Raw genomic sequence first — 27219 nt, 5'->3', positions numbered from 1 at the left:
AATTAAATAGAATACAAATTTGTGTATTTGTTACAAATGAATTATTTGTGTAAACCATCTTTGAATTTTAAATTGTGAGTATGTAAATTCTCATGCAATAAAAATATTTCTTTGGCCAACTAATATTTATTGTAATGAAATTTTATTATGTTTTGCTAAGTGATGTCTGTATTCGAAAGTTAGAAAATAACTTTTTAGCTGAAGTTTATTAACAGATAATTACTTTTAATATATTTATTTAATTAATATGAATTATTTTATCTTCATAGTTGAAAATGTGTATTTATTATTATGAAAAAGTAAAAATCAGTTGAAAAAATACTTTTTTATTCATGTAAAAATATTGATATGTTAGAAAAGTGCATAATTTTTGTTTTTTCCATACAAAAGTTAAGACCATAGGTATTGATGGCCACAGAATGGTTTTTGAGTGTTAGTTTAAAGCTGTTATGTAATTAATTTAGCTATAAATAACTAGTATAATTAGTTTTATGTACTGTAGGAAGGCTTCTCATCTTCTAATTTCTATTATGTGTTATGGCAAATCTCCGTTCTGTTATGCATTGTATATTTATTTGATGCTTAACTTTTGACTAGCATTCAATGATTTTCTGAAACTCTCTATATCAACTTTCTTTGATAGAAAAGAATCGTTTATTTGTAAGTCAGACAAAATTAGGCGATTTAAAATATTTCAATGACTGCAGCCTTTTCCTAATTGCTTGAAAAATTTATGAAGTACTATCTAAATTTTTGAATGAAAAACAGATTTTTTGTCTTCTTTTATAGATCTGTTTTAAGAGTAAAAAATTTGATTTAATTCATTCTTATTGTGATCATATATATCTGTAAAACTTAGGTATTTTGTGATTATCATGGCCACTCCAGAAGGAGCAATGCTTTCTTTTTCGGTTGTAACCCAGAACAGTCGTGGTGGCCAAGTGATGAAACAAAACAAGATTGTGAGAGCTTTAAAGTATGTATATAATGTGTATGTTAAGTAGAGTATGAATATTTACTTTTCATAATTAACATTGTAAGCTTAGTTACCCTTTCAAGATGTAGTTAGTATTGTGTGAATTACTAAATATAGCTCATTGCTTGTTTTTATTTTTTATATGATATTTTATTTTACAGATATTGCCAGTTATAATGAATGAGATGGCACCAACATTTAGCCTTGATGATTGTGAATTCAGTGTAGAAAGAAGTCGAGAATCAACTGGCAGAGTCACAGTATGGCGACAGTTTGATGTTGCTCTCAGCTACACTTTAGAATGTTCATATGGAGGATGTAATCAAGGCAAATATGCTGTAAGCAATTTTTAAACTGAAGAGCAGTTTTTATGTGATTATTGTGCTTAAAACGCAAGTTGTAAAACTTTTGATTTATTTTGTTTCAAATAAAGGAAAACACATTTAAATATTAAGAAAGAAAAAAAGTTTGAGGGGGTTGCCATCTGTAGTTGCTAAATTAATAAAAAAAAAATTTTATTGTTTTTCCTGTCTAGTTTTTGATGCAGTGCTCCAAAATCCACTTCAGACTGCAATACTTTTCACTTTCATGATTTGCCAAAGTTCCTTTTTTGCAATAGTTTGAAATATTTATTTTCTCCTTACTATCAAATAAAATTTGCATTATTCCTAGGGAATCAGTGGAGGATAAAATTTTTATGTATTAAAATTTTTGTTACTAAGCATTTAAAAAGTTACTAGCTTTTTCAAATAATTACTTTTTTATTTCATGTTATTACTTTATCTCATAGTTATCCTAAGTAAGCCAATATTGACTTATCCAAGTTTTGTGTTTCATAATTATTACATTTAATTTTTATTTAATTATGTCATTTTGAAAAATTGCTTTCTCTTTTAAATTGATTATTATTTGTAGTGATTTTGTTTTTAAAGAATCAATATAAATATTTAAATTTTATTATTGATCTAATAAAATATTAAATGAAGTCATGTCACAAACATTTTGAAACTATGAAATTTTATTTTATAAATTTTGATCCATGTCTTATAATACAGGGTGATTATAATTAAAGTTTAAGTTTCAAAACGCTATAAAAAAAGAACCACTCATGAAAATGACGTCAAATTTGAAAGGAATGTTATTGAAGAAGGCGGAAAGCGTATGGCAGAAGAAAAAATTTAGTTTCAAAAGTTAGCAACAGATGGCGCTGCAAGCGGAAGAAGACGTAAATTAAAATTTTAGTTAAATTTCAGTGTTATAAAGCCGCCAGGTACCAGGCTGTTCCTCATTTCGCGTCTCAGACGTTCGCCATGGGTGTTTCACTGCAGGACCGCGCTCTGCTGGTAAAGCTGTATTACAAGAATGATGATTGTGCAAGAGTAGCTCTGCAAAAATTCAGTACACTGAAGGGTATAAAAGAAAGCGTTGGTCCAATGAGTGTCTTAGGTCTAAAGAAAATGATGCAAAAATTCGAAACGACAGGTTCGTTTGATGTGCAATCTGGTAGAGGGAGAAAACGAGTGCATTCGACGGTAGTTGAAGAAGTGGCCACAGCATTACAGGAGGGGTCGGCCAGTGGTGTGCAACCGTGCAGTGCACGAGGAATTACCCGAACATTGGACAGGCCTACGAGCACGGTGCTGAAAATTATACGAAACATCCTGCAATGCTATCCGTACAAAATTGGCCATGTGCAGGAGTTGCTTCCGCCTGACCTGACAGCTAGGGAGACGTTTGCGTTAGAATTCCTGGCTCGCAGGGAAGTGGATAATGAATGGCCGTGGAAAATTTTGTGGACAGATGAAGCCCATTTCCATCTGACAGGGTACGTGAATACCCAGAATTGTCGAATATGGGCAACAGAAAATCCACTGGCAACGCACCCCGTACCACTTCATCCTGAAAAGGTCACGGTATGGTGTGGCTTTACGGCATCATTCATCCTAAAACCACATTTTTTCGAGCAGACGGCTGCTTCCGGTCCTGTTACCGCAACCGTCACTGGTCAGAGGTATGCGTCTCTTTTGCGCAACCACGTGATTCCAGCTCTGCAACAGCGTGGATGTGTGGATGAAATCATTTTTATGCAAGATGGCGTTCCTCTGCACATTGCACATCCCGTGAAGCAGCTGCTGAGGCGCCATTTTGGAAATGCTCAAATTATCAGCCGTCATTTCCCTACAGCCTGGCTGTCCCGATCGCCTGATCTTACTCCGTGTGATTTCTGGCTGTGGGGATATCTGAAGGATGTTGTGTTCCGTGCTCCAATTGCAAATTTAGCGGAATTAAAGGCACGCATTTCGCAACACATTCTGAACATCACCCCGGAGACACTGCGATCCGTTGCGGAACATGCTGTTTGTCGCTTTCAACTTGTTGCACACAACGGTGGATACCATATTGAACATGTTTTGTGCCAGTCTCGCGACAGTTCTGAACTTCTTTGATGAATGGTTCTTATGCGGTATGTCACCGCAAAACTCTTGAAACCGATTTGTCCCTTTCGATGTGATATGTACAGTCATGCAAATAAAATTATTCAACAATTCTAATTTCTCAATGCGTTTTAATGTGTAACTTCTACCTTAGCCATTGTTTTACGAATCGTTTATCGTTTCTCGTCGTGATTCTGCCGCTTACAGCGCCATCTGTTGCTAACTTTTGAAACTACATTTTTTCTTCTGCCATACGCTTTCCACCTTCTTCAATAACATTCCTTTCAAATTTCACATCATTTTCATCAGTGGTTCTTTTTTTATAGCGTTTTGAAACTTAAACTTTAATTATAATCACCCTGTATTTTGAGTATTTTGTAAATGATGATTTAATTTGATTTCATCCTTTCGGAAACAAATAGATATGCCGAATAAAGCCAAAATTCTTCAGGATTGTACCTATCCAAAAGCAGAAAACTTTGGGTACCTGTCACAAAGGAGGAAATTCTTAAATTTCTCAGTGTAGTTATTTTACAAGGTAGTGTAAGAAAACCAGATACAAAAATGTATTGGAGCAAAAAAAACATTAAATTTCAACACATTTTTTCAGAAGCATAATGCCTTGTAATAGATTTTATGAAATACACAAGTTTCTGCATTTTTGTAGCTAATGAAACTTCTGATTGTAACACACATCCTAATTCCAAGCTGTCTAAAATCTGGCCAGTGCCAGAGCACCTGAATGAATTGTCTCAAAGAACTGTAATGCCTGAACGTGATATTGCAATTGATGAAACCCTCATGCTCTTCAAGAATAGCGACAATATATGCCAAAAAAGAGATTCTGTTTTGGAGTAAAATCATATTTGTTATGTGAATTAAGTTCAGGGTATATACACTCGAAAAGGTAAGGTTTTTGATGCAAAATATAAAGATCTGCCCCAGTCAATTCAAGTTGTGATGTCATTTACAAGCCCCTGCTTAAACAAGAATACTTTCTGATAACAGACAATTTTTATACTTCTCCAGAATTGACAGACATGCTTTTAAAATTTCAAACAGACGGTTATGAAACTATAAAACTAAACCGAACTTAAATGCCTCAAGAACTGGTAAAAAAGGGAATCACAAAAGGTGAAAATGTTGCTTTTCGTTGAGGTAAAGTTCTTACCATGAAATGGAAGATAAGAAAGATGTTACCATCTATCTGCAGTCCATGCAAATGACATGGTAGATGTACAGTGTCATAACAAAGTAGTCAAAAAAACCTACAGTTGTCACAGATTACAGTAAAAATATGGGAGCAGTATATTGTAGACCAATAGCTTGGAGATTACTCTGTAGATCGAAAAAGAGGAAAGAAATATGTATTATAAGAACATATTTTTTCATTTGTTAGATCAATCTTTAAGAACTCTTATCTTATTTACAAAAAACAAGGTGGAAAAACATCCCATTAGATGTTTCGTTTATTTTTAATATATGAACTTATTGAAATGCATCAGTCATCAGACATTCCAAAAAAAGGCTGGTCGAGCTTGAAGGATAATCCAAACCATTTGATTGAAAGACAGATATCCCAAACTGTTAAGAAACGACAACCATCAAAAGAATGCAAAATTTATTGTTCCAGAAGAGATGAAAACAATATTGTGACATTGGCCTTTGCATCTCATGCTTTGAAATTTGTCGCACAAGAAAAAATTACTTATCATTTTGTATTATGCTGAAGTATATTAAAATTCTTTTTCAATGTTTAAACACATATTTCTTAAATTTTCCTGGCTTGCTGGAAAACCAACATTCAGTCATATTAACCTTGAATGTTGGCTTTTCCTGAAAAATGTAATTTTTTAAAAAAATTCAAAAATTAAAAATGAATACATATATTGTAGATACACATAATTTTAGACAATTTTCTTGAATTAAAAAAATAGGCACTTTTATGACTATTTTCTTGAAAATTATTTGATCGTTAACCTCGTAAAGCCGGCGGTACAGCAGTTGTACCAGGAAAATGACTTTCTTTAATGCCGGCTGTGGTACAACTGCTGTACCAGCCATCCCCTCCCTATTTTAGAGAATCACCAATCTGTAGATCTCTGGGTGGTCCATTGTCGCTGCTCAGAATAGCCGCTGGCTACACTTTGTTTCCCTCTTCTTATCAGTTTGGCTACATTTTGGCAAAAACCGCAGGTTTCATCTTGTGCCAATATACTTGAAAATCAAATAGAAGCCATCTCTTTCTCAAACGTTAGAACACTGTCTCATAATTTTAGTGCTAACTTTTTTAGTACTAACTTTTGCTATGATTAAAACGTCAGCGATTTTGCATGCTGTTTAAGCTTACCAGATTTAATGCATTTTAATCATAGCAAATAAGATTAGATTAATATTTTAGATTTAATGCCCTTCTAGAAAGGTAAAACCGCTTTTATCATATACTTCCTTTTTATATGTATGAATAATAAGATGTTATTTTGACCTTTTTTTTTTTTTTTTTTTTTTTTTTTTTTTTTGAGTGCATAAAACCCTTAAGAACTATTAACTCTTTCAAAGTGCTTCTATTATGTAGGGAATTTTGTGTGATTTATCAGGAGATAAATAAGAGACAACTGCATGCATAATAGTTTTTGTGATCTTCATTCATTCAATGATTGATTTCAATGATTTCATTCAATCATTGCTTTGAATGATTTTCATTCATTGTAAATTAAATAAAACCAATTTATCTTTAGACCCTCTTTTAGGATGGCATCTGCCAAAAAGTATTTAAATATCATTAAAGCTCACATAACTTATACTAAATTGTATCAAAACATCAGTTAATTTGCATAAAATTTCGGCCAGTTTTATTTGCTGAAATTCTTATACTCCTCAAGCGATAAAAGGAATTCAGAGAAGTTAATAAAAAAATTATCTTTAAAAAAAAAATGTTATTTTATCTGTAATAAGATGTATGTCAACTTATTATTAAATTATGAGAATTAGGATTGCATTATGGAAAAGCATGCGAATGCTATCTGCTTAAGAGAACGGATACTTTCGTGTAAACCTTTTTAAGAGAAAATTGCTCGCATTTACGTTCCTGATGGAAAACTCCACATGTTATCAACCCGTTCCGGGTTTGATTATATTAATTTTGTTCGCTTACTGAATTACATCAAAGCACACAACAATTACCTGTATAAAGGGAGGGATGCCTTCGCAGAGGACTTTCTAAGGGAAGCTGGCTTGTATTTACGTTACACAAAAACCATGAATCCAACCCTTTAGCAGGGATTCAAACCCGAGTGAGCTACAAGTGTTCACCTTTACCGCTCTACTGAAGGACCCGTAAAAAGTGATAAAGAAAAAGTATTGAAATGACCGGTTTAATTTACTAACCTGTATTTCTCAATCCACAGTACGTAAATTAGGCATATGAGGGGATTATTTGTAAATAAATAAGCTGTATTGCACTATTCTCCACTATTTCATATTATGATGAAATTATTGCATTTCAAAGTTATTTTTCATGAATTAAGTTTGCTCCATTCATGATTTTTTATTTCTCAAAAAGAGGATTTCACACTTTAAATAAAAAATACATGAGGAGATACTTTATGCAGAATTTGGCATAAACAGTTTTCTTAATTTTGCTTCGAAAATATTCCAGGGCAATCGTTTTCATTACTGGAAGAAATATGAAAAACTAAATTACTACATTGTAAGTGTCAACACCCAGTGTGCCTTTATTCTTTTGAAAACGGGAAAGATTACTCTTTCTAAAATAAATTAGAAAATACATTATGTGCAAAAAGAATATTCGTTGAAAATGAAATAGACTTCAACCTTTGGATATAACGATGGTTTTAGACGAAATTTCTACCTATGAAAGTAAATTGACGTATAATTCTTCATAAACATTTAAAACTGTACTGAAAAATACTTTTGATGATTGCATGTATAGGTCAGAGATTTTTTTTTTCTCTGCTAATATAAACAAAAGCCAGTTTTACAAAGAAAAATTCTCGTTAAAGATATACCTCTTTGCCTGATAGTCCAATGTAATATTTGTTAAAGTTAAATGATGAAACGCAAGCAATGTATCTCTGATTTTCTTTTTTATATTATAATAACAAAATTATCGAAAAAAGCAGATTTAAAGCTATCTTATTGTTATGTAAAGCTTTATTATTGCTGTAAGTTCATCTCAAAATCTAATTGTATTGAATCTCATTCTAATCATCTAATAGTAATAGATATTATTAATGAATTTATTGTTATTATTTCATCAAATTAGTCATTGCCATTATTTTGTTAATGAAATTATGTTATTAAAAATCGCATTCCAACCTGCAGGCTTGCAAAGCTAGTTCGTATTTATTATATTTCATAAAATTTTGTTTTCGTTTTCCAGTTTCTAATATGAAAATATGCGAATGTAAATGAAGTGTGAAAACAAAGTTATAAAATTCACAAATTATTGCCAAGATTGATCAGAAATAGTAAATGAAATATAAGCATTGCATACGTTTTGTTCTAAATAGAACTTCATTTAAATGAAAGCAAAATAATCATCGAAAAAGTCACAAATCTAGCAACCCGTCTAATGTGGAACAACGTCCGACATACATGTAAATTTTACTGCATCCATCATGGAGGTAGGAAGTTAGAAGGAGTGGCCCTGAACCAGTTTCCCCATATCCTGCTTTGAAGCACTGGCGATCCCTTTTTTGGTGACCAAAACATTGGGTAATTTACCATTGAGTTCAATGGGTTTTGACACGATCGGATGTAAATATTTTGTAATTACGTCGTAAATATGCATATAAATGTACATATTTTCTTTTTCTACAGTACTTCAGGGTCCTAAGTATATATTAAGAAAACAGTTTTAAACAACATTTCATTCTGAACGGAATTAAATGCTATACTTTTCACAGAACAATTTGCTCAGAATGGTTTAATTTGAAATATTTTCACAAGTTTTCATTAATTACATTAGAAAAAAATTAAAGTAATTCGATTTGATTCGGTTAAGGATTACAAAAATTAAGATCAAAGTTTATTGCATTATTAAAATTATGCATGATTTCTTTTCTATTTATAGAGCTTCTTCCTAAAATGCTTTCTCATGTATGACATAATTTTTTAGCTTCTGAGGCATCTTTTAAATCAAAAACTATAAGTCAATTTATAATTAATGCTCTATTTGGTCCATTTCAAATTAGAGCACCTTTTCATTTAATAGCGAAATTAAATAGTACTTAACTTTCTCTGAATATTTCTGAAGGAGAATAAAATAAGGATTATTTTTTAAATATTATTTAAAACTTGTAACTGAGTTATTATAAAATGTAAGGGGAATAGTTCTTTTAATTATACTTATCAGATTTTTTTACCCTTAATTTCATTAATACATATTCCAAAACTCTTCTTTATTACTTTCTTAAGTACGAATCTCGTAGAAATTGCTTTACAATACCTTTTAACAGATTGCTTTCCAGTACAAACAATTCTTGCTTAACTAGTTTTATAACGTATTTGTCAACAGGATGTCAATTTATGTTTACAATGCAATGTTAAGGTTATTATGTATTTAGATAATTTTTATAATCATTATAAATTTAGATACATTTAATAATTAGATATTTTTCATAGTAACTTTCACAGTTGTTTATGAATGAATAAATCCTTCATTTCAAATACATTTATAAATAATTTAATAAATATTTACGAATTTTGTTAAATGCTGATACATGCTTTTCGCAAGCACATGCATAAATATCATTTTTCAGTTCCAGCATGTGGAAATCTTTAATTTCTGTGCATTCACTATATCTTTCGAGTAAAGTAATTTACACTAATTTTAAAAAAGTACATGTTACAATAATATGTGGATGTGAAAAAAATATATTTTATTTAAAAGATTTTGGCGTTTGGAACATAAAATAAAAGTAGAGAATACTCTATCAGAAAGATATGTACAATTTTAAAGGTATGGTGAGGTATTTTTCATTCTTTAAGCATAACGTTTTTGCTAAAATCTATATTTTTGTAGTTCAACAGCTTAGAATTTTATAAAACTAATTCATAATCAAATTCACTGTTGTTAGTTATCGAAAAATAACCAAGATGTGATTTTTGCGTAAATGTCACTAAACTATACAAATTGCTATTATCCATCACACTAGAAATTTTTCTTTTATGCAGAAGTGTCCCATTTTTTGATTTGTATGGAACTGTCGTGTGTCGAAATATTATCAGAGTGCTGTCAAGCGAGCTTCTGAATGTAAACAAAGAACACCCCATCTGGTGACCGAAGTTTCGGAGTGATGCTTCACTTCTAATGCCGGATTGGCCACTCCTTCCTTTCTTACCTCCATGGCACTCCATGGAGGGGACTAACGACTTTTCTCGTTAGGAAAATGTCAAAGAGGGGGCAAAAGTGTTTTGGATCACGCTGGTCTGACTGCTATATTATGAGAATTTTGATCCAGTTTTAGAAGGTTAAAGGGTTAATTGCCTAAATTATTCTTAGGCCTCCTCCTTCAGCATCTTGTATTTTTTATTTTTTATTTATTTATTTATTTATTTATTTATTATTTTTTTTTTTTTTTTTATCTGTTACATTAATTTGCTGTAAGGTCAATCACTTTGAGGTTTTAACTGTTAACATTCAAACAAACTGCACATATTGTATAGATCAAGAATGAACATTATGTGGCCGTTATGCAAATGAAATGTATGTATGAAATATGGTAGACTTAAACTATCCATTGTCCAAAAGAAAAGGATTAATTTATTTAATTTATTTTTATAAAGTTATCAAATGTTTCTTTCCATCTGAAACCTGTTTCATTACTTTCAACATGATGTAAGTATGGACTTGCATCTTTTGGAAAATCTAGTTCCAGCTCTTAAATTTTCCTGAATTCCAACATGTGGCTCTAACTGACATAAAGTTTAACTTCCCCTCCTATGTATATTGTTTAACTATGTTTGTATTTTAAATTTAGCATTGATTCATCTTATTGATACAATTTATATATATATATATATATATATATTATTTAAGACTGCACTTAAAAATGTATAATATTATATAATTGCCAAAATAAGTTGCAGAAATATAGAATTCCTTGAAAGCTTTCAGTGCTTCTTAATGTTTTTATTTCTTTATCTGAATAAATATACTATCCAAAAAATATTGCAGCAACATAAAGGAATGGTATAATTGGATTTTAACTCGCAGACAATGATAGAAAATAAAATTATTGCCTTTTGTGAAACTAATTTATTATACAGAAAAAAGTAGTAGTACAGTTAGTATTTGTTGAAATCTTAGCATTGTTTAAAGAGCATTATTGCAGTACAGATTATGATTCACAAAAGAAGAAGTATGCCATACCTGAGGTATGTCACTGAATTAAAAGTTTGTCACTGTATCAAAACTGACTTCATTGCACTAATATATTATAGCTGTAATTATCAAACTGTGTGATGTATGCCCTCAAAAAATTTCTGTGGGAAGCTATCAAGGGAAGTTCGACAAAATGGCATGAGAACCAAATATGATGAGAAAATGTCTGCTTTGATGAAAAAAATTTCTGTTTTGCGCTGTTATTTTTTAGATGCGTATTTTGTTATATTTTTATTTAGAACTTGAATTTTCTGCTGTAATGTTTTTAAAGTATTAAATTTAACCACAACAGTTTAGTTTTTGAATTCAGTAAATAGCAGATTTGAGTAAAGCAAACTATTGATTTTCTTTATACTTTTTTCTTTCATAAATAGCTCTGCATCATTATTATCTGTTAAATGTGTTAAAAAAAACAGCTGTGAATTTCCATGGAATTTATTCTCGATTCAATTGGTTTGCTACACAAATGATAAATTTTTGAAGTCAAACCAAAAAATGAAACTGCCACTAGTGAAAAAAAAAGCATTATTTGGGTCTATTCAAGATGAATTTCCTTAACTTATTAGATAAACCAGCAGTAAGATAGCCTAACCCTGAACTGTTATATTTAGAATGTTCTATGGAAAAAGTTAGTGGAAGCGTACTTCTTGATGCATTAGTTGTAATGAGAGTCTTATAACAATTTATTAAATTTGTCTTTTATTCCCCAAAATATCAGTTTTCTTGTCATTAATTTATTCCAGAATACATGAATTTAAAAATTTAATTTCTGAACACTAGAATCTAAAAACTGAATTTATTTATCTCATTAGAAATATATCTTCAGAAAGTGAGACACAGTATAACTACAATGGGTTTATCTCAACCAGGTTTGCGCGATTTGTAAGTTTGAGTAAAAAAGTATGAATAGAAAGAAAATGTACATTTATTAATTACAGATAATTTTTAATACAGTTTTTTATATTATTTTGTTTACCCTACTTACGGCGACCTTATGTTAATTTATTAAAGCAAGGTGTGCGTAGTTCGTAGATTCGTTCGTTGCCTACATTGTGCCATTCGTAGATGTTTTTTTAAGTTAAAACATTTCGCTGTGTACATGGATTCTTGTCAGATATTTTTGGTTAGAAATTTTACATTTTTGCTATCTAAATTTTTTGTTTTTGTTTCGGATTTTTAGCTTAAATCGTGTGTTCAAAACGTAGTTTTTGCATGTGCGAAAACCGCGTTTTTGGAGACATTTTAGGCTTAAAGTTCGAAATATAGACAAGAATCCATGTACACAGCGACATGTTTTAACTTAAAAAAACATCTAGAATGGCACAATGTAGGTAACGAATGAATCTACGAACTACGCACACCTCGCTTTAATAAATTAACATAAGGGTGCCGTAATAGGGTCGCCAAATTTGGCGATTTATGTGAATTTTGGCCTGGTTGTCTTAATACGTAAGTACCCTACAATGTAACAGAAAAAAATCTATCATAGCTATCTGCATTATATTGGAGTTTATTTAGAAACTTGAGAAGGACTTGCTATATAAAATCTGAAATGTAAGCAGATGTGAATAAAAAAGGTTTGATTTGTAGGAAAATTATTAATGGCATTAATTTTTTGTTGATTTTTCCTTCTTTCTATTTAGGGTTATCATATTGGAATACCTCAGCTTGAAGATACAGGGATGAAACTCTGTCAGAGCTTTGGGAAATTAGTATTAAACCCCAAAACTAACACAATATGGAGTTCCTTTCCTATAGATCTGAAATCTTTTCCCATTCCAAGGTTTGTGGAATTCAAAATTTTTAATTATGTTTATATTGCTTTGAAACTTAATGAAAAATATGTATCAATTCGATTTGTTTGTAGTTTTAGAATACAACAAGATCTTGCAGCAGGATTTTACTTATTATAGCATTTTGATTCCTTCTTTTTCTTTGAATGACATTTTTTAATGTAACATAAGCATCGCATTTCATTTATTTTCATCACTATTGCTTTTCCCATGAGTGAAGTTTCTTTGCTAACTAGTTTTTCAAACAACAATTTGATGAGGTGTCAGGGAGCGGAGAGTGACTTTTGTTGTCTCACGCTCCCATCAATTAATGTGTGCATTCCTTTTTTTCCTGCTTTTTCAAAAATTTAATGTGATAAAATAATGTGTGGGAATATAAATTAGTTCTTTTTTGTAATACCATGAATACTTTAGAACAGCAAAAACAATTTAATAAATGTAAAAGTTTCGATTAAGCATAATTATGATTCGAGAGATGACACAGCATGTGAGAAAAGCAGTTGTCATTAAGATATTGCTTGTAGAATAAACGTTGATGAAGTGAAATTTGTGTGTGTGCTGGATACAAATAGCATGTCTATAACAGCATGAGCGTCAATTCTTGATTAATTCCAGTAGAATTGTCTTTATGAGGAGCATTTGTTTTGATTTTAAAAGATCTAGTGATGCTATGAAGTACAGATGGCTGATATGTAGTTTTGGACAAGATCATCGGTATGTTTATTGTCATTTTCCCCTAATTAGCTGTTTAGATGGTATAGTGGTTAAGAGAGACTACTGTGAACCAAAGGGTTAGGGCTCAAATTCTGGAGAAGTCATGATTGTAATTTCCCATCTCTTCATAGGAGGTAACAGTGACCTACCTATAAGGCACTTCCATAATAAAGTGGCCATCACTTTCGGCTTAGTAGTGACTAAGCCTAACTTGGCTAAGTACCTGCCAGTGGGAAAAATAAATTCCCTAATTCAACACAGTCAGACTCTTATGAAGAACTATGCAAATAAAATATGATACTCTTTTTTTTTTTTTTTTAATTTTATGTAATGATTTACCAAAATGTTATTAGTGGTGATGGTAAAAAATAAAGTATTTCATGTGTGAATTTCATATTTTTTGTATTACATGCAACAAAAGGTAAGTAAGTAATTTTCTGATTTAATCTTAGAACTAATTGGGTAATTTGAGAATCCATTGTGGCATTATTCAGTCAAAAAGAAAATTCGTACTTTTTCTACAAAAGGTAGCTTTCTAAGGGCTTTTAAGTGAAAGTTAGTTTGACATTCATATTACTGCTTATTATTGAGAACCTACAATGCTGTTATTCTTTCTCAACATTGTTCCTTCTTTTCAGCAGACTTCTGTTTTCATATTAAATGCATCATTTTGTTGTATTTATTTAAAAGAGGTAAAGAAATCCATTATAAATGAATAATTCTGTAACGTTTTTTTTTAACTGTCAATCATTTAAATGCCTATCCCCTCTCCCTTCAGGAGAGTGATTTTGATTGTATTAAGAGACATTTTATTCATGGAAATTCATAAATTCCTGTATTATTAATTAATTTATTTTTAGCCATTCAAGATTCCCTTTAAAAAATTATCAAAATTCTTTTTAAAAAAATACTGGGGGGGATTTTTACCCCTCATAAAAAATGATGCAAAATAAAATATTTTTTATTGTTGAAAAACCAGTAATGTATGTTTTATGAATATTGATACTGTTTATTAAGTCATATTGGTGTAAACAGTTGGTTGATTTATCTGCACACGATTCATCTACAGAGTTTTAGGTTTAAGTTCATACAAAATCAAAATTTGAAGAAAGCATTCTAACTTCTTAACCGTATTCTTAATGCTTGGCACATTCATACAGTTGCTTTGGTTCCTTTGTAAAAGTTATCTTTAGAATGCTGTTTAAGTTTGTGGGTACAGATTGCTGGATCTTCTTAATGCTGTGAAAAGTTATGACCTTAGGTAAAGAAATTGTGTGATGAATAATGTCATGCAGTAGAAAACTGTTATTCATTTGAGCTTTTTTATGCTTAAAGTGTTGAATTCTCTTCAAAAGTCTGTGCTTTACATTTTCAAACTTTGCGTTTACATTTACATTTACTGCCATAGATTCCAGAAGACCTTAGATTTCAGAAATACAAGTGTTTATGGCTGTTGTGAAATTTCATTTTAATCTCAGAATCATAAGTGCCACTGCCAATCATGAGTTGTATAAAATATTTTGCTATTTTTCCCACTTTATTGTGAAACTCTGTTGCTATTCATTTGGCTGCTTTTAAATCCACTGGATAAAAGCAATGGTTTACTGTATAGATAATTCTTTTCATAAACTGATGATATTTTAGGAGAAGCAAATGGGGACGTCACAGAATTATCATTTGGCAAGTTTGCTGGAATTTAAAAATAAAAAAAAAATATAAAAAAAAAAAAAGAAGAAGAAGAAGAAGAAATTATATCTAAACCTTCAAAAATGTACTGTGTATGTCCTGTGTTTGAACACAAAATTCTGCAAATAGAAAAATTATCATTTTGCTTTGACATGAATTTTGTGCAAATTATTAAATTTTTAACATTTCCAAATGCAAAGTTACTTAGTCTCGTTCTTAATAAATACTTATCTGCTTAAATATTTAACTAATAAATAACCTGAAGTCATTTTAAAAAGTGCCATTCTATGCTAAATTTTGATTCTTCTACCTACTGAGCAGCTTGCAATTAAACAGAGAGAATGGTGATATTGCTATTATTATACGATCTCTTAATAATGTTTTTTGATATTTTTATTACCATACTTTGAAGTACTTTTAAAAAGATTTTTTTTCTTTAGATTTTTATGATCTTGGAGAAATCTTAGTGAAAGAAGTAACTGAAGCATGTTAATAGCTTCTCGTCTCTTTCGTTAAATTATTCAATAGATTATAGCTAACACATGAAAGATCATTTGCTGTAGTCTTGAATAAGTATTTTAATGTGCTGTTTGCCATCAATAAATTAGAATTTGGTATTTACTTAATACTTCTATTAAAATTTTACTTGCTTTTAAGCATTCTGCTTTTATATGAAATAAGTTATGTTCTATTAACAAGGTAAGCTTTTCTTAAACCACTGTATGTTTAAGTTCAAATCGATCATCGATTTTGTTATCCTATATTTGTTGAAACTTTCATCCGCAGTCATCAATAGCGTTCCATTATGTTTAGAAAATTAAAATATAACAAATTACAAGTGCTGTTGGTTGTTCTACACTACCAATAGCTTGAATAATAGCACAGTTTTTTAAAGTTTTTGTAATAAATGTTATTATTTATGTGTATTTTTGTATTTTAATAATAAATCTTTGTTTATCAGAATGTTCATCATCAGTGTTTCAAATTCTCAATCCAAAAAATTATTTGAAGGGGCTGTTGCATGCTTGTTTGCATACACGCATGTGTGTAAAATGTTTCTGTTATTCCCATATGAACAAAATTATTGCAACATATCTGTAAATTTTTGATAATGTTCTTGTTTTTACTATATTATTTGATCACTGCTCGAATATGTCAAAAAGGATGTGTATCTGCAATTCCATTGAATATTACAGAAGTCAGTAGGCACAAAACAGTATCAACAGTTAAAAACTTTCACTGTTTCAGTAGTTTTATTGGCCTGGTATTAGTGTCGAAAGTTTTCTGTAAGCAGTATTATTCATGCATTAGCTTTCGTGTTGGATCAAAATTTTTATTAATTAGTGTGTTTTCAGTTAGAAGCATTAAGATAATTATTCTTTGGTTATTTTTAGATATAAACAAAATTAGTGTGTTTAAGAACTTGGAATGTTTTGTTAAATCATTGGATCTAAGATTTGTCATTTCATGGTGACCATGTGTATTTATTATAAAAAGTTTTAACATTTTTATGTAAATTTATTTCCCTTGAATTAAGAAGAAGTACTGTGATATATTTGTGACATATGTGATTTATGAAATCATGTATTGCTATTTGCTTCTGATGATAGGCAACATACTAATTGATTATTAAATTGTAATAAGTTAATATAATATTCTTTGAGAGTTCTGACTTTAAGTGTCTCTTTCAGTACTGAAAAAATTGTGAGATCCAAGTTATGTACTTCTTCAACATCGACTGAAACCGATGAGGATTTTGAAGATTGTGAAGCTGAAGAGCAATTAACATGATCATTATTTAGCTTGAAAATGCTTTATAGTGAGCAAGTTTAGTCAGCTAGGAAGTTAAGGAGTTTGTAACAATTCTAAAGATGTAAAGAATAGTTAAGAAATAAAGTCTGAAATGTTAACGGAACTAAAAGAAATGACTCATCTTCTTTAGCAATGTACATTAAATTGTTTTTATATTAAATAAATCATGTTCATTTGTCTCATGCATCATGCAAATTTTGTGTATTTTTCATAAACATAATTATTAATTATATGGCTTAGCTTGCTGCATATTAATTATTTGCAGTCATTTGATCAATTATCATGTTGTGACTGAAAAACAATATGGATAATAGTATTTCACTTGTATAATAATTTAAGAAATTTGTAATCAATAAATAAGTTCATCTGAAATTTAAAGAGCTTTCGGTTTGTCTTTTAAACTCAACAAAAGAAACCTCTTTGAATTAAATATTGTTTGCATCCTTGCAAAATATAATGCCATTTGACAGAAATATTTGATGCAGGCTTGATGTTCAAGTGATCCGATCAAACAAGTACACAGCTACATCTGAGTAATTAAGTCTTTTCTTTGTTAAGTAAATATACAAGTCTCCATATGGCATAAATTTACTCTGAAATAATGCCATATCAAATCTATTCTCCTACTATTTTGCTTCTATTTTGAACATCTTGTTTTAAATATAAGATTATTTTGTGTTCTGTATATTTGATATCTGGAAGGACTAAATTTAAACTAGTAGGCTTATCTTAAATGCTTATTAAATTAATGTAAAATTGCTTCAGATGTTAAAGTGAAATCTTAATACCAGGATCAGATTACAGCTTCTTTTTAATCTCATGATTTTTAAATATGTGTATATATTTAATGTTTTGAAACTTTAAATTGTTTGAGGTGTTAGGCTATAATCTGAAATTTTTATTTTGTTCCCCTTCCCACTTTGAAAAGATTTATCGAATTCTGTTAAACTGAGTTTCTCTTATTATTAGTTGAGGAGAATCCCTTTTAACTGGGAGGATTGAGGCTGCCGATTCCAGATAACTGATTGTATTTTCTGCAACTTACTCAGGGGCGTAGCTAGAGTTTCTAGTGCCCGGGGACAACTGAAGAATTTGCGCCCCTTTCTGTGTGCCAAGAATGGAAAACATTTCCTTAAAAATTTCGTAGAATCAATTTGGCGCCTCTTGGATACTGCGCCCGGGGACAGATGTCCCCTCTTGCTCCACCCTAGCTACGCCACTGAACTTACTTGTTCATGTTTTTTTATCTATTGTCCACAATTAAATAAGTAATATCAAAATTTAGAACTATTAATTTTATTTTTGTATTATTTAAAAATTCTTTGATAAATAAAAGCTCTTCTTCCCTGTTCAGGATTAAAAATATAAGAAAATTATATAATAAAATTAACTAAAGAACATAAAATTTAGAACAACTAATTAAATTAATGTATTTAATGTATGTATGTTAACATAATGCTAACATCAAATAAAGCTAATGTATGTTACATCAGAATCAAATTACAAATAGTTCAGTAATCTAAATCATATATTTTAGAATCAGTCTGGAGTTCTTTTGACATGGTATTGCAATGTGTAGGGAATATATCCTAGAAACTCTGTGTTTTACATATATATGGATTGGCAGGTATGATAGCAGTCTGCTGAGTATATTTTTGTGAGATGCCTAGAAGCCATTGCATTGATTATTTACCACAATAAGAGATATTTATTAAGCTAATGTGACCCAATTTTGACAGGCCATAAAGGAAAAAATACTGTGGTAAATTCAGCGGAAGAGTGTTGATTTTGCATGATAATGCACCCTCACATCTTTAATTTCTCATACTGTCATTCAGCAATATGAGTAATATATTTATTTGTACATACCCATATCACATCTTAGAATACAGATCTCAAAAATTTCATCAGCTATTGTATGTAACTGTATGTGTGTGAATTGAACATGGAATATTTAATAATAATTATTAGCCCTTCTTTCACTTTGTCAGTAGTGTCAATTCAGCACATTTTCATTGTTTATAACAACAAAAATAAGTTATTATTCAGTGCCATTAATATATATTGAAATTTATTCAGTGAGATCATATTGTTTCATAAGATTTTCTGCAATTACAAGCCTCAAAATTTCAGCTGTTCCAGCATAGATTTCTGTTATGCGAGCATCTCTGTAGTGGCGTTCGGCTGGCATGTCTGAAACATATCCCATTCCTCCTAATATCTGTACAGCCTTAACATGAAAAAAAAAAATATGTATCCATAAGTAAATATTCCTAAAATGTAAATCTATGCTCAGAAATATTTTTGCTCAGAAGTTTCTTAATCACTACACAAATAATATATTTTTCTAAGTAACCCTCTGAATTTTATTACACATGTTCATTCAACCAAAAAGTATAGAAATTTAAATTAACATCTGCGGTGACTTTCATACGAGATGCCTGATCTGCATTAAAAAAAAATGCTTGGAATTTTTTAGAAAATTAAATTAACACACTTTAGAAAATATACTCATGCATATAAATAAAGCTTTAAAAGGCATTTCTGAATAATACACGCATGAGTGTATTATTAACATCTGCGGTGACTTTCATATGAGATGCCTGATCAGCATTAAAAAAAATGCTTGAAATTTTTTAGAATATTAAATTAACACACTTTAGAAAATATACTCATGCATATAAATAAAGCTTTAAAAGGCATTTCTGAATAATATATTATCCACGAAGAAATTAAAAGCATAATTTAAGTTTTATGCTAAAACAGCAAATTGCATTTTAGTTGTGATTTACATTTTGGCTCAGAATTAATTTTTTTTATAATATACCAATTTTTATTGATTTTTTCCCGTCATTTGATTATACCCCCCCCTCCAAGAAAAAGGAAGTTTGGGCTTTGATAGTATATTTTTCTCTTTAATACTAAACACAGGAGTAAATTAATACAGGAGTGGTCGTAAAAATACATCCCCAGTATATGAACCCCTACCGGCCGATCTGTTCAACCAATCGAAATTATGAAAACCAATGAAATTTCAGATATTGTTATTCGAAGGTATACACTCGAAATTGTGGTAATTTACAGCAACAGAGCACTTACAGTTGCAGTGAAAAAAATTTCGAATGGCAACACCAACTTTTTCCTCTGCAGATTAATCAGGGCATCAAAAAACCGTTAATGACATTGGAATGATATACTTATGACAAAAACTGCTCGTATAAAATATTTGCAAAGAGCATCATAAAGGGCAGTGGCAACACAGAAGAGGGGAGAGAACTTTTTATTGGAATTATAAATTTGCAACAACCTTCATAGGCCATAACACATTGCATGTGGGAGATTGATGACAACAATGATGAACATAACATCACCCTGCAGTTTTATAGCATCTTTCAATTCTCGTAGCTTTGATGTGTACATTTTAGATTTCAGATAACCTCAGAAACAGAAATCTGTCGGGGTATTGCGATGGCATCAAAACTTCAAAGTTACAAGAGGTGGCTTTATTCTTGAAACGTTGTACACATTGAAAACTTGTAATTCTAATACTTTTCAACCCTCTTCTGTCCTGTGTTGTCGTTGTCCTTTACAATGCTCTTTGCAAATGTTTTACGCCGGCAGTTTTCCTCATGCGTGTATCTTTCCAATGCAATTTATGGTTTTTAATGCACTGATCAATTTGTGCAGGAAAAAAATGCCATTCGAAAATTTCAAAGTTTTTTTTTTACTGTAACCATAGCTCTATTGTTTTAAATCTCCACAATCTCAAGCATATACCTTCAAATAAGAGCATCTGAAATTTTATTTCGATTGGTTCAGTGGATAGGCTGCTAGGGATTCATACATCAGAGAAGTTTTTTTATGACCACCCTGTATACACTAAATAAATCTTCCGAAATTAGAATTACATTTTAGAAGCCTAAAAGCACTTAAAAGATTTTGATCCTCCACATACAATTATGCCTCTTTTCCCCCTTCCCCACCCCATTCTGTCTCTCGATCTTGGTTTAGCTGCACTATACATTCCATGGTAAAACCAAGCGGAAAAATTTTAGGATGCTCTAAACATGTACTTATTTTCTTTAATGGTTAATCTGCCTCTGAATCAAAGTCATAATTCATTTCGGTGTAAGTATTTCTTTTGTGTGCTACCCTGATTGGTTAGCATTGTCGGCTGCCTTATTCTTGGCTTGGATTCAAATCCCATTGAAGACGTGGATGTTTCTAACAAACTCAGTGTCGCCTTCCTCATGTTGGACGTGGCCAAAGCTTTTGACCGCGTCTGGCATGAGGGACTTATTTACAAACTCATACAGCAACGGATTCCTCGAGAGTTAGTTCTCATCTTAAAATCTTTCCTTGATCACAGAACCTTCTCGGTCAAGCAAGGTGATTACACCTCGGGCTCCTACCCCATCAGAGGAGGAATAGCACAAGGTAGCATCCTTGGACCAATTCTTTACTTAATTTATGCACATGATTTCCCGAACTTCAACACAGACCACAATTTCCTCCTTGCCTGTTATGCGGACGACACGGCACTGATCCAAAGATCACGCCGCCCAAACCAGGCCATCATCAAACTCCAAGAAAAAATGTCTGCAGTTGAAACATGGTGCACCAAATGGAGAATCAACATTAACCCTGAAAAATCTGAAATCTTACTGATTAGAAAATATAAACATAAAGACAGAATCACCAGCTCTGTTTCCCTTTTCGGCCAACAAATCCCCGTCGTAAATAAGGCTAAATACCTTGGCATTATCTTCAATAGAACCTTCACCTGGTCAAACCACATAAATGAAATCAAAAGGAAAACTTTCGGCATCATCAGAAAACTCAACTGTCTCCTATCAAATTCTTCAGGCCTCACTCTCGCAAGAAAAAAGAAAATCTACATTTCAATAATCCGTCCCATGCTCACGTACGCTTCGCCAGTATGGGCGAATGCAAAAAGTTCGGAAATAGATAAACTTCAAATTGTCCAAAATAAGTTTCTCCGTTTAATTAACGGAGCTCCCTTTTTCATAAGAAATAAAAACCTTCACCACGATCTACACATCGCATACATACAGGATTATATCAAGAAGTTAAATGCAAACTTCTTCAGAAAAGCTATGGCAAATACCCATGCAAACTTTTCAAACATCCTCGACTATGAAATATTCGAAGATGATTATTTCACTCGACCGTATGCTGCACACATCATTAACATGATCAATGCTGACATCTAACCCCACTCTTATTCACAGGAAATCACCCCGTCAACCACGAAAATATTCCATTTCCCACCTGTTTTACGTGCAGAACGCATGTCCCTGTGGTAAAGCACGCAGCTACTGACTAGGAGATTCGCAGTTCGATACCCGGCTGTAGAATGTTTTGCGAAACTTACGCAAAACCCTTGCACGCACATTGTAAGGATCCGCATAAAATAAAAATATTTTTTATGCCACTAATTAAACATTCAACTGCAATAAATGCAACAAAATAAATTATTTACATCTCGTGCAGAATACTCTGACTCTGTCACCACATTCACCGCCACCAGATGGCGGCACATGCTGAAATCCACATCACTTTCTTCTCTCCCTAGCATCCTCTCAAGACTTCCTGCTTCAGGATCTACTTGATTTTCCATTAATGCCAGGTTCCCTCGGGATCTCTTTCATGCTACTGGGAAGTACTGCCCCAGTGCAGTAGAAGCCCAGTATCAAACAAATTAAGTATCTAAGTATCTATTTTTCTAAAGGCAAAGTGCCTTTGCAGCATGGAGGCACTTAAAATACTGCCGAGCCAAAAGTCCTATCAAGAAATTGATGATAGGTGAAGAGAAATTGAATATTCTTAGATCCATCCCTTGGGAGTTATTAAAACTGAACGCAGCTGAGTAAATTTACTGTGTTACCTGTGACATACCAAGGCCATAACCAATAACAAGCATAGCCCTTTCCCCCTTCATCTACATAGGATTGTAAATTTGATCTCTATTTTATTTAAATCAGAAGGATCACTAATTACAAAATTTCTCTGGTGTTGTAATGTAGCTTAAAATATCCATACGGTTTGGACCTTGATAATTTGCTAAGAAAGAATTTTTTAATAGCATTGCTTTTACCTCTACGAATATAGCTTTCTCCCACCTATATGAAAAAACAGTGTGCTTGTGAAAATGTTTGGAAACCGAAATGGCTGAAAGCAAAGAAGCGATCACTAGTATTAATTTATATAGGAAAATGATGCCTTATCAAATAACATCACACCACTTTTTAAAAACCTAAAATAACAGTAAAAGAAAATTTATATAATAAATAAGCAGACCATGTATAGAAATAGCGTGATTTAGATTAATTTCACCATCTAAAATTAAAAAGCGGGAGAAATTTTAAAACAGTTAAACGAACTCACTGAAGATCTGGTAGTTGTATATGTAAGACCTATGCAGCAGAGGGAACACAAATTATATATTATTATCTCTCTATCATTTGTATGCACCAAATCACTGAGCCTGCAGTGTTTTTATACAGTGTCGAAATTTGCTGTATCCGGAATTGAAATTGGTAGTATACAAGTTGATTTGAAAGCTTGAAATAAGATTCACTTTTCCAATGCAAAGTGACGAGCACAGACGAAGCACAAAATTCTATCATCATAATATCTCTCAGATTGGATATCAGTTATTAAATTCGATATCGGGCGCAGAAGATTCTACAGTCATCATGCTGATGTCAAAAGCCTCAGAATTTAAATGAAGGCAAGAATGTTGGTAAATTTTTAGTAACATAAGAATTCTTAAAATCCACCAATCTGAAAATCCCTTGTGAGGTTGACTGTAGGACGAAAAGTGCACGAGACTTTTGATTATGTTCCTAAGAGTGTTTGTTATCAATCGAAGTTGAAATGGATCTACGTAAAACTCATACTGTTACCTTCAAAACGAGTCTCACATCTATGGATACCTACAACGGCACTTCGAAAGAAACATTTCCCAGAATTTTTGTTTTCAGAATAACTGATTACAATACTTATGCGAAGACCAGTTCTTTGGAGAAATTGTTTAAGGGCTTCAACGGAAACATTTTCAGTTCAGTTTCGAAAAGTAGCTAACTGGGACACCAGTTCCAACGAAACATATTTTGGCTAGGAACCCTCCAGTAGTAGGTGAAGGTGAAGCTCGTTTCTAGAAAAAGTTTCTTCTGGCCTTTTGCAACATTAAATGTGATAACCATGGAGGTAAGAAAGGAAGGAGTGGCCAAGCGGCACTAGAAGTGAAGCACTGCTTCGAAGCTTCGGTCACCAGATGGGGTGTTCTTTGTTTACATTCAGAAGCTGGCTTGACAGTGTTCTGATAGTATTTCGACACACGACAGTTCTATACAAATCGAAAAACGGGACACTTCCGCATAAAAAAAAAAAAAAAAAAAAAAAAAAAAACATTCATAGTGTGATGGATTTGTATAGTTTAGTGACATTTACGCAAAAATCACATCTTGGTTACTTTTCGATAACTAACAACAGCGATTTTGATTATGAATTTGTTTTATAAAATTCTAAGCTGATGAGCTACAAAAATATAGATTTTAACAAAAATGTTATGCTTAAAGAATGAAAAATACCTTACGGTACCTTTAAAATTGTATACGTCTTTCGATACCCTTGATTAAGGCTCCTATAAACCAGGCTGAATCATTAGGCATTCGCGCTCCCAAGTGGGAGATTTAATGGCGGCTGAGTGGTTAAGGTGCAACAATTTTTTGTGTTTTTTTTTTGTGTAAAATGGGCGGATGTACAGCTATTAATTGTTCAAATCATTCACGGAAAGGTCATACATTGGTAAAATTTCCTAAAAATGAAGAAAGAAGAAAAATATGGGTAAATAATTGCCGAAGAGACAATTGGAAACCTGGTCCAGGCGCTGAACTTTGCTTAGTAAGTATAATGTTAATTACGCCTTCATTTAGAGTTTATATCTTCTCTGATGTTTATAATGTGCAAGTAAAGTGAAATTCTTGTGTACAATAACCTGAGTATCTGCTAATTTCTGTAATAATAGCTATAATTAAATTAGTCTAGGGTTAATGTACCCGTCGCCAAACATCGCCAATGTAGATGTTTTGAATATGGAAAAGAAATTTCTCTTCTAATATAAAGCGCGGATTTTGTTTTCCTGTGCTAATTGTGGAATTTATACTAATGTAACATGAAAATCATTAGCATATTGAAATTTATTAAAAAATAAATAATAATTTGGAAAGTCAAGATAAAATCTGAATGTTTGCTAAAGATATATGTAACATTATACTATAGTTGCAATATCGTTGGAATGATATATAATTTTTTCTTTATTTTATAATCACTATTGTTAAAAAGTTAGATGAGTTGTTTATGCACGGTGCCCACTACTGTTTCTTGGTTAAAATAACTTCCAGAATTTTGACATTGACATCTGAAGTCAATAGAATAAATTGAATAGTGTGAGACAAAATATATATAATCTGACTTCAATAATTGCAAGGATTGTGCAAGTTTATTTATAATCACAGTATTATACAATTTGGCAATGGAGTAAAGATTTAGAAATGAATGCAAAAATTCAAATTAGTATTTTCTTGTTTCTAATTATAGAAATATAGTCTATTTTCCAGTATAAAAGTTTTACTTAAAAGTATGGGAAAGCAGATTTGTTTCATGCATGATCTTTATAATACTGGTATGAAATGAATGAATTTTAATCTGTAAACAATTTTTTGTTAATATTGAAATGCGTTTCTTTGGGTACATTTTTAGGCACTTGTGGATCATGTCAGACAACATGCAATAGAAAAAAGATGTCCGTGTGCATAAATTTTCCCATTGTGTTACTTCATTTTATCTAAATTTCAAGGATAATTCTTTTCATTTTTATATGGCATGTTATAGGTATAAAGGCTAGTGAAAATAAATTGGTATGTGTATCTGTTTTTGAAGTGTAATGCTTAAATAAAAAGATGGTGTGTGTTTCTTCATTTAAACAAAATTTCAAGGATAGTATTTTTCAGTGTTGTACTGTTTGTTATTTCTCAATGTAAAGGGGAAAAAAAACTGGTATGGTATATCTGTTTTTTAAGCATGATAATTTTATTTATTTCTTTAGTGATGCATATATAGAGAGAGAGAAGGTGTTTGGTCCAACTGAAGTTATAATAAATCTAATTTTACTAGATCTCTCCCTCCCCTCAGGTGTAGAAAATTTTCAAGTGCAGAAAGTTTATTTGCAGAATTAATTCATTTCTGATAAACTTATTATCATTAATTTTTTATATAACATGTTATTAATTTACACATTTGACTACTGTGTAATAAAATTGTATTTAGGGCAAAAAATTAACTATAATTTTGCATCTGGTGACTAATATCATATGCTTCTAAGAATATTACTTTAACTTTTTCCATAATTTTTGTATTTCAGGAACATGAAACTGTTATTTTGATATACTTAAATAATAAAAGTGTGTATCTGAATCAATTAATGGATACAAATATTTTACAGTTATTTTTAGAAGATATTTGCCATATCGCTTCTAATAATTCATAAAGTATGTTAAAATATAGGTAAATAATTTGGTGCAGAATTCAAATTTAGGGTTTAAAATATAGTGAATCATAAGACTAAATGATTTTTATTGTCATGATTTGCCTGGGCTTAAGAATGTACTTTTCGCCCGGTGGAAATTGTCATCAAACTGTCCTGAACAGGCTTTTTGTTGATAATAACTTCCAGGCTTATCAGTACCTCCTTTTGAGTGGAGGGTATGCAAATATAGTACCCAATTTAAATTACATTGTGATTGTAATAATATTGTGGTATGAAATAAGTGATTATAATTACAATTTAGGTAATTGCATTGTAATTATATTACATTGTATCTGTGAACTCTTAATTTCATTACTTTATGCAATTATGTTGTAAGTGCATAATCTAATTGCAATAATATAATCTATTCGCAATTACAAAATAATTATAAATGCAGTTACATCTTAAATAGAGGCCATTTTAATACTTTTAAATTTTCGCAAGATAACTTCCCATTAAGGTTCATTTGGAGGAAACTATGCAAATATTAAAAAAGAAGTTATGCTAAATTTACATATTTTGTACAGTACTTTCTTGTTATAATGCTGTTCAATATATCTTCAATACTTTTGTAAATTTAATGACATTCTTTGCAATCACTGTGGTGCTTTAAAAAGAAGTTTCTTAGTTATGCTTTCTAATAAGAATGGGTTTAAAATTAAGTATTATGTATAATAACTAGCAGTTAAAAAAACTTGACTGCATGAAAATGCTGTTGCTGTGTAAAATAAAAAATAAGCTTTCTTTTATGCTTTGAAATGAATTACATGTGGTTAAGTCGT

The 27219-nt window shown here is 31.1% G+C and overlaps 2 protein-coding genes and 1 long non-coding RNA gene across 9 annotated transcripts in view; 2 read left to right on the top strand and 1 right to left on the bottom strand.

Annotated features, from left to right (window-relative positions):
- LOC118192138 (cytosolic carboxypeptidase 1-like) overlaps positions 1-17008 on the top strand; it is a 232421-nt gene extending 215413 nt beyond the window's left edge. For all 5 annotated transcript variants that reach the window (XM_085815375.1, XM_085815376.1, XM_085815377.1 and 2 more), the window contains 4 exons: positions 860-976; positions 1138-1314; positions 12463-12602; positions 16704-17008. In XM_085815375.1, the coding sequence (XP_085671501.1) occupies positions 860-976; positions 1138-1314; positions 12463-12602; positions 16704-16803 (534 nt within the window). In that variant the 3' untranslated portion in view covers positions 16804-17008. The remainder of the gene's footprint in view (positions 1-859; positions 977-1137; positions 1315-12462; positions 12603-16703) is intronic.
- A 1865-nt stretch (positions 17009-18873) lies between these two features.
- Positions 18874-27219, bottom strand: part of LOC118192139 (short-chain specific acyl-CoA dehydrogenase, mitochondrial-like) — a 56014-nt gene continuing 47668 nt past the window's right edge. For all 3 annotated transcript variants that reach the window (XM_035363040.2, XM_035363042.2, XM_085815379.1), the window contains exon 11: positions 18874-19054. In XM_035363040.2, coding sequence (XP_035218931.1) covers positions 18896-19054 — 159 coding nt within the window. In that variant the 3' untranslated portion in view covers positions 18874-18895. The remainder of the gene's footprint in view (positions 19055-27219) is intronic.
- LOC146997659 (uncharacterized) lies at positions 23750-26258 on the top strand. Its single transcript, XR_015040513.1, has 2 exons — positions 23750-24753; positions 25612-26258. It is a non-coding gene; the product is annotated as an uncharacterized LOC146997659 (long non-coding RNA).

This window comes from Stegodyphus dumicola, chromosome 4 (genome assembly GCF_044657685.1).
Source record: "Stegodyphus dumicola isolate Sdum_Otavi_A_Nest chromosome 4, ASM4465768v1".
NCBI classification, from domain to species: domain Eukaryota; kingdom Metazoa; phylum Arthropoda; class Arachnida; order Araneae; family Eresidae; genus Stegodyphus; species Stegodyphus dumicola.
The sequence above is the reverse complement of the archived record's forward strand: the minus strand, read 5'-3'. Positions and strand labels throughout refer to the sequence as shown.